The sequence below is a fragment of the Furipterus horrens genome, unplaced genomic scaffold, assembly GCF_987537825.1.
Source record: "Furipterus horrens unplaced genomic scaffold, mFurHor1.1.pri manual_scaffold_2, whole genome shotgun sequence".
Taxonomy (NCBI): Eukaryota; Metazoa; Chordata; class Mammalia; order Chiroptera; family Furipteridae; genus Furipterus; species Furipterus horrens.
The window spans coordinates 126,324,705-126,333,578 of record NW_028327172.1 but is presented as its reverse complement, the minus strand read 5'-3'; the positions used below and the strand labels follow the sequence as shown (position 1 = coordinate 126,333,578).

At 35.7% G+C, this 8,874-nt stretch overlaps 1 protein-coding gene across 1 annotated transcript in view; it reads right to left on the bottom strand.

The window, feature by feature from the left end:
- Positions 1-818: 818 nt before the first annotated feature.
- ENPEP (glutamyl aminopeptidase) overlaps positions 819-8,874 on the bottom strand; it is a 93,817-nt gene continuing 85,761 nt past the window's right edge. The window contains exons 19-20 of the mRNA XM_090266420.1: positions 2,628-2,706; positions 819-1,601 (exon numbers count right to left, since the gene is read on the bottom strand). Coding sequence (XP_090122546.1) covers positions 1,434-1,601; positions 2,628-2,706 — 247 coding nt within the window. The 3' untranslated portion in view covers positions 819-1,433. The remainder of the gene's footprint in view (positions 1,602-2,627; positions 2,707-8,874) is intronic.

Here is an 8,874-nt window from a genome sequence, read left to right as displayed (position 1 = left end):
CATTTTTATCTTTTTATTTCTTCCCAGTCTACATTTGAATTTGTCAGGTTAGCTGTGTGAATTGAGAAATGATCATTGAAAGATACCCCTAAGAACTTCTACAAAGTTTGACAGGACTTCATTAGGGCACATTATTATGTAAATAAAGTCAAAGTTAGGATTTTGATTGTTTTCATGTGCTTCAATTACCATCAGGCCAATCTTAAATTATCTTATAGTTCTGAAGGTTCTAAATAAATTTAGATTTTTCTAAAGATAGCAGATTGGAAAATAGTAATTTACCATCTTTTCTGCTTATTGGACTTAAATTGTGGATCTACTAGGCATGAAGTACAATATTAAATATAACTGGTGTCTTTAATCAAGTCATGGATTTAAATTTGATCCGTGCTATTCTGTATGGATTAGGATAGGGGTTTATACATAAAAGTTACTATAAGGAGATATATCCACAGATATTCAGAGTCATGCTGTGGACAATCACGTGTTTCCTCATTTTCACACTTAGATTGCTAGGTTAGGTTGAAGCTGAATTCTAATTCCATTTAATGTTATAGAATAATCAGCCTTTGCTTCTTTTTGACCAGTATCCAATTATTTAGCATTTTTCCTCTAAAGTCCATGGAGAAGAGTTAAACTCTATCTTCCCTCTAATTTCATAGCATATTTGAGGGAGCTTTGCAGGGAATGGAACAAGTTGATAGAGTACCAAGCATGAAAAAGGCTGGGTTCTTGAATCATAGTTGCATTGTGCTAAATTATTTAGGGAACATCAGTTATTATTATTCAAAAATAAAGTGACGCTGAAAAACAATATATATATTTTCAAGGTAATTATTCAGATTTATTTTAAAAAGGAGAGGAGAGTACTCTTGTTGATTTTACAAGAGCAAAGGCAACAGTCAGCCATTTCTTTGGCTAATTCATGCAATCCTTGAGTAAAATTTAAGCTCAGTGACTTTAGTAGAATTTAAAGGAATAAGACATATGTGAATAAAATGATATTAGGTCTGTATAATTCTGAATAACAAAATAAAGAGTACAATGTAATATTGGTCACTCAAGTACTGGTATTCAACTTTAAAAATCAATTAAGAGAAAAGATTAGTGGTGTTTCTTTAGTACTAAAAATGTAAAGCTAAGACCAAACTGTTCTATTTTTCACAAATTTGAGATACAAAGAATAATATTTAAAGACATTAAAATAGCCTTTGTAAAGAATCTCCTATGAAGTACACTTAGAAGAAATCCCTGAGTACATTAACTCCTTTTTTGTATCTTCTTTCATAAACAAAGACAAACAATTTTAAAGCTTTGCAAAACATAAAACATAATACTCAGAAAAAGCAGAATCTGTGTATAAGGTTCCTGCCATAGTGCTTGTTAAATCAGGTCAGCCAATGCTTAATAGTAGAAACAACAGATTCACAAAATTAAAATACGATATTTGAACCATTCCTAGGTAAACTCAAAAACCATTCTGTTATACTCTTCCTATTTTGTTTTACCCATTCAATATTGTTTTTCACTGTTTCCAGCACTTGCTCCCTAGGTTTTTCTCCTGCTCCAGCTTCTGGATATCTTTTGAAAAAACTTTCCACCTGTAAAAGAGAGGGAAATAATTAAGCAAGTCATTTTAAGCCAAATTAATCTTCAAGAGTGTCATTTATAAGACTATATTTGTTTCCTTCTTACCTGGAAATTCAGTGTCACTATACAACATTGAGATATATCTTTTGATCCATCATTTAGATTGAGCCCATTTCTCAGAACAGTCATGATCACCCATGGCTTGGGAGGCCTGGTAGAGCATCAAGCCACAAGAGACGCTAACATATCAGGGAAGGAGGGCAGCATACTAGCAGCTGGCATGCCCACTCCTGCTTCTGCTGCTTTCTCTATTTTCTGTGCCTGCCTCAGAGCAGTCCCTGGAAAATTCAGTGTGTGGAATGATGGCGTTGCTTAGCCTTTCACTCCAGGAGTCTGGTGCACTTTAATATACTTGCAGTTCACTTATTAAGGGTTCTTTTTAAAAAAATCATTGTTAAAATTATTCTATCCTCCCAATTTCCTCCAAACTCTCCCTAAAACTCAACCATAGTACTATTTGCTATTTACAAAAATAAGATTTATTTTGTTTCTTAACACACAGAAGAATGCCAGCACTCCAATATCTAATAAATAGATACTGAAAATCCATATAATGTGTCCAACATTAATATACGTATTTCCCTCAGGGAACTGAGATGTTTGAAACCTAAAAGATTTGAGTTAAGTTTTGAAATTCCAAAACTATGAATTCTGAAAGGAATCACATCTTGACCAACTTATTCCAGGGTAATATTTACCAGGAAAGGAGAGGTATACTGTTCATGAGTTGGTAAGCTGAACAGTCTCATGCAGACTTCTAAAGCCCGCCTTTCTCATATTTTAAACTTTGTTTCTTGCTTATTTGATTTTTCTCAGTTAAAAAAAAATAGGTGTACATTTAATTAGATACAATAATTCTTTCTTTCTCCTTGTCTGCTCTGATCTAAACAGAAAAAAAAAAAATACTATCTCTGTTTTTCAGAAAAGTTTAATATTGTCCCTTCTAAGACAAATCACAGAGAAGTTTGTCTCCATACCTGCCAGAGCTGTAGTTCAGTGTTGAATGGCTCTGCTATTGTGACAATCCGGCCAAGGTTTCTGTCATTGAGCGTGTATCTGGAGAGAAATTGAGGGGAGTAAAAGAGAATATAAGTACACAGAACTTTAAATCTTTTCTCTAGATGAGAACATTTCCTTTTTATTTTGTGGGTTTTTTAAAAAGTAATTTTCAAAGTGAGCAAAACATTTAATTTAAAATAATTGTATTCAGAAGAAATTCTTAGCAAACTCTGTACTTCTTTTTGTTAGATAGATGCACACCAACTTTCCCAGAGGTGGTAGACTGCTTGCTGTATTATCCAAATCAGTTCTCCTTTTTCTGCATGCAGGAGAACCCAGGTGGAGACTACATTTCTCAGTTTCCTTCCTAGTTAGGTGTAAACAGGTAAGTCAACTCTTATCAATGGAACATGAGCTGAAGTGATAATGTTCAACTTTTGTCTCCTTGCTTAAGTGAAAAAAATTGCCTGCCTTAGACTTCCTGGGTTTTTTGTTTGTTTGTTTGTTTTTTGTTTTCATCCTTTCTCAAAGTTTCAGCCACATAGTTAGGATAAGGCCATAGGCTTCGTGAAGCAAAACTACCTAACAACTTGGAATGTTTACTTCAGGAGACCAACCTGAGTGAAAACTAATTACTTATGTCCTTCCAGCTGCTGAATTTCTATGTTTCTGTTACAGCAGAAAAACTCTATCACCTTCATGCTAACTAATACTCTATGCATGTTCCTGCAGATACAGAAATTTGAATATAGGCTTTTATATATTTTTTGGTTTTGTTTTCAAAGAGCTATATTAGCTAGTTCCATATTTTGGTTATGATCTGTATCAGCCCGGATAAGAAAAGACATGAAACTAAGTGCAAAAATAGAATATAATCTCTTCTTAAAAGCAAGAATCAGAAATTTCCTTACAGATCATAACACCAATGATTGTGATACAGATATACCTCCCATCACAGTGCAAAAAGAAAAACAACCACAAAAAATGCATATAAAACATGAAGCACTGGAGAGATCTCCAAGACTGCTCGCTTCCTCCCACAACCACAACAAAATTACAACTGAACTATAGAACAACCATCACTCAGACCCAGCAAAAATCAAGTTGAAAGGAGGTCCTGCAACCACAAAATTAAAGCAGAAACCACCCATCAAGACTGGTGGGAAGGGCAGAGACATGATCACACAGCACGAGTTGGTCCCACACCCAAGTGTGGCGGATAAAAAGCAAGAGGGATATCTTGGGAGCAAGGGATTCCAGCCCCACACAAGGCTGCCCAGCCCAGGGTTCCAGTGCCCTGAAGATAAGTTCCTATGGCTTCTGGCTGTAAAAACCAGTGTCAATTGAGTCAGTGGAAAACAATGCTGGATTCCCAGGCAGTTCCTCTTAAAGGAACCACACATGGACTTACTCAGACTCACTCCCTGTGTACTTCAGCACTAGCGCAGCAGCTTGAAAGGCACCAGTGGCATACACAGAGGAACCGAAGTGTCTGCCTTCAGGGTGAGAGCTGGGAGACAGCTTTCTCCAACACAGAACTGCTGGCAAGGCCATTGCTCTTCATTGAGCTCCACTCCCAAACAGAGCCACAGAGTGAGGTGGGCACCATATCTGAGACCTATCAACCCATCTAACACTGTTAGCCCCACCCTGGTGATTCCCTGAGACTCTGCCCCATCCAACTATGGGCCCACCCAAGTGGTTAACAGTGGTTTTTCCATACAAATGATGTGTCTTGGCACATGCTTCTGATCTTCCTAAATTCTCTCAAATAAGCAACAGCCGGCCTCAGTGAGCCCCTGTACTTTGTTAAGTGTCCTCAGGCCTGGCACTAGCAGCAGCAGGCCTTGGTTCACAGCCTGGCCTCACTAGGGCACCTCCAGGGAACCCCAAGAAGCAGATAGCTACAGATTGCTTTATAACTTATGCTAATTGGCCCCAGACAGAACACAAGCAGACACCAGAACCCTGCTGAAGTAAGCCCTGCTTGTGGAGTGGGCCCATGCACAGCTGAATCTCCACAGAGGGTGGAGGTTGGTACTAAGTGGTCACAGTCAGTCTTTGTAGCTGACTGGCCTGGGTAATTCCCTTCCATTGACCTCCCAACAACAATCAAGGCTCAATTACAAGAGGAGGGTGTACTCAGCTCACATGAAGGGCACAACTTGAGTACCCAGCTTGGGTGATAGGGGAGGCTGTGTCATTGGACCTCACAGGACACCTACTACCTTAGGACACACTACCAAGACACGGAGTCAAAGTAGCTCTACCCAATACACAGAAACAAACACCGAGAGGCTGCCAAATTGAGGAGACAAAGAAACATAGCCCAAGTCAAACAAAACTCCAGAAAAAAGAACTAAACATAATGGAAATAAACAATCTTTCAGATGCAGAACTCAAAACACTGGTTGTAAAGATACTCAAGGGACTTAGTGATGACCTCAACAGCATAAAAAAGATCCAGTCAGAAATGAAGGATACACTAATTGAAATAAAGAACAATTCACAGGGAATCAGCAGTAGAGAGAATACAACCAAGAATCAAATCAGTGATTTGGAACATAAGGAAGCAAAAAACAACCAACCAGAACAGCAAGAAGAAAAAAGAGTTAAAAAATAAAAATAAAAAAACAAGGATAGTAGAGGGAGCCCCTGGTACAACTTCAAGTGTACCAACATTCACATCATAGGGATGCCAGAAGGAGAAGAGAAAGAGCAAGAAATTGGAAATCTATTTGAAAAAGTAATGAAAGAAAACTTCCCTAATTTGGTGAAGGAAATAGACAGGCACGTCCAGGAAGCATGGAGCATCCCAAATAAGATGGACACAAAGAGGCCTTCACTGAGACTCATCATAACCAAAATGCCAAAGGTTAAAGATAAAGAGAGAATCTTAAAAGCAATAAGAGAAAAGCAGGCAGCTACCTACAAGGGAGTTCCTGTAATACTTCCAGCTGATTTCCCAACAGAAACTTTGCAGGCTAGAAAGGATTGGCAAAGAATGTTCAAAGTGATGAAAAGCAAGGATGTACAGCAAAGATTACTCTACTCAGAAAAGCTATCATTTAGAATTAAAGGGCAGATAAAGAGCTTCCAGACAAGAAAAAGCTAAAGGGGTTCATAATCACCAAACCTTTATTATCTGAAATGTTAAAGGGACTTATTTAAGAAAAAAGAAGATCAAAACTATGAACAATAAAATGGCAATATATACATATCTATCAATAATTGAATCTAAAAAACAAACTTTCAAATAAGCAGAACAGAAACAGAATCATAGGTACAGAGAATGGTTTAATGGCAGCCATATGACAGCGGGCATTGGGGTAATAGGTGAAAAGGTGAAGGGATTAAGAAGTACAAATAGGTAGTTACAGAATAGTCATGGGGATGTAAAGTACAGTATAGGAAATGAAGATGTCAAAGAACCTATGCATGACCCATGACATGAACAATGGTGGGGGGACTGCCTGATGGAGTGAGGTGGGTGCTGGGTGGAGGGGGAAAAAGGGGAAAAACTGGGACAACTGTAATAGCATAATCAATAAAATATAATTTAAAAACATGAACCATTGAAATGTGGGGAAAGATAAAATAAAATACATTAATAGATAAAGAAGTAAACTAGCAGTAAGAAAAATTTTACATTAAAAATTATGACATAGCAAAAGCAGAAAACAAGAAGATAAAAACTGATAAAGTTTGTTGCATACACTTTTCAAAAAAGTTTTATATTAAAAATGCTGTAAAACTAAAAGTCAAAATTTATTACTTTGTTGTAAAAAGAACAAATATTTTCGCTATATAAAGAATCCTTTAAATTAATGAGATGAAGAAATGTGCAAACCTGAAATTAGCAAAATAATGAATCAGTAGTTGGCAGAAGAAATATAAAGAGGAAAAAAAAACAATGTGTAAAAGACAAAAAGTTTTAATAATTAACCATGATGTTCGGTGCACTAGGTTCAATGTTCACTCGTATCACAGATGCCATTCAATTTAAATCCACCATGTCCTTCATCTTTTGTCTTAGATGTCTAAACCTGCAATTTTCCCTCACTTAATGTCATCAGTCATTATCCGAAATATAAGAGGCATCTATTCTCAACACTGTCCCTATAATGTGCTCCTCCTTGTCTCTCTTACTTAGCCTCCTGGATTGTCCCAGTCCCTCCAAGCCTTCAACCTAGTTCTCTGCAAATATCCCTTTACAGGGATACCGCTTCTTATTTGAAGTATGTTTATTTTCCCACACCCTTTGTAGCACCAGGTCAAAAATGGAATAGGTGTGTCATGCTTCCCATTGCTGCTTCCAGACCATTATTCTTTCACTATTTTTAAAAACTTATGTTCCTTCAGGTTATTCCTCCTCACCTCATTTAACAAACTGAATTCATCGTTCTCCATCTGCAAATCTGATCTTTTCTAGAAATCGAGGCATTATCTTTGACATCTCACTTTTGTCTCCCGTTCCTAATCTACCACCCAATTCTAAATGTTGTTCTTATGTCTTCATCTTCATCATTATTTCCATAGTCCAATCTACCATTATTTTTTGCCAAAACTCCTGCACTATCTCTCTAACTGCTTTTCTCAAACTCACTCTGGCCCCCATTTAGGTCTGTGCTTTACGTTAGCACCGGAGCTTTTCTTCTCAGAGTAAAATTGAACATTTCATTTTCTTACTTATAACCCTTTAGTTACTTACTGCTTTTAGAACAAGCGCTCAAATCTTAACATGATCCTGCAAAGCTTGGTCCTTATCTTTCCTCTTTCCTAATAGTAAGTGTTCAGCCAGGAATGCTGCAACTCTTGTTCACCTAATTTACTCCTACCCTTCCTTCAGAATTCAACACAACCATCACTTCCATAGGAAAGTCCTTAACCTCCAATTTCTCTTGACTTGGTTGGTTTTCCCTTTATACTCTTTCAGTGTGCTCTGAACCTCTTCTGTCTATAATTATTACAGTTTTAAGTATACATGCATTTGTGTGATTCTTAACTTAATATTGGTCTCTATCACTAGACTCTACGGTTAGTGAGAACAAGGAACCAGATTATTTCTCCATAAAAAGGGATTCAAGAAAAAGACTGTAGTGTGACAACAGGGGTTATTTCTAGGTGGTGGAATTATGGGTGATATTTGTATCCTTAATTTTGCTTATCTGCATTTCATACAAAACAACCAATCCTCATAATAAGAAAATGGGAATAAAAAAAATGAAACTACACTTAAGTTGCTATAATGATATTCTATAGGTTAAAAGAAAGTCTGTTAATTATAAGTTAAAAAAAATTAACAGTAATCTTCTGTAATTTCTGTGATATTCCTCCTCTGTTTTGTTCTTGGAGACTAAAATTTAAGGATATATTTGGGAATTAGCAATGAATAGATTTAAGAAAAACTACAACTACCTGCATAAATACTATAATTGTAAGAATAAAATATATTCATTCTAAAGAAACCAGTATCACATAAAGTGTAGCATTTAAGAAGAAATATGTTATATATCATATTGACTACTTTTAAAACTAAAATAGGAACTTACACAAAAATAATCTTCTTGGACTTAATGTTTACATAACTATTTTTATGTTTCCCCAAAAAAATGGTTTTGACACACACAAAAAACTTATTTTTCAAATTATTTTGTTTATGGGGTAATGTTTAAATGGTTTCAGTTATATTCTACTGACTTAATTTTTTAGCCATAGTTGTAAATTAAAACCAAACTTTTTCATACTACATTATTAATTTATTGGGTTCACCCAACTTCACAGTTTCATCTAAGAATTTAGTGGAATAAATAAAAGCAAAAAATAAATTCTAAAGTATCTTTGGAACTTGGTGGTTAAGTTTCAAACTGGAAAAGGACATTAGTCATGTGGTCATCAGTTGTCATAAAAATCACATGACAAAAACTTTATAAAAAAGCAAGTTATTTATTTTAGAATGGAAATAATTCAGAAATGGAGACAGTCAAACCACTCATTTTGAAATCTGGTAAATATTCAAGAGTTTGGAAATTTTGGATAAAGCTTGGTTCATTTCTGTTTAATTTGCCTTATCCAATGTTAATAAGAAAATTTTATTTATTCAAACTAGCCATAATTAGTATTGGACATTTTGTGTGTGTGTATATATATATATGTGTGTCCAACATGTAGTTATTACATAATTTTATGTTTGAGACTATTTGAAATAATACCATGAGAATTAGA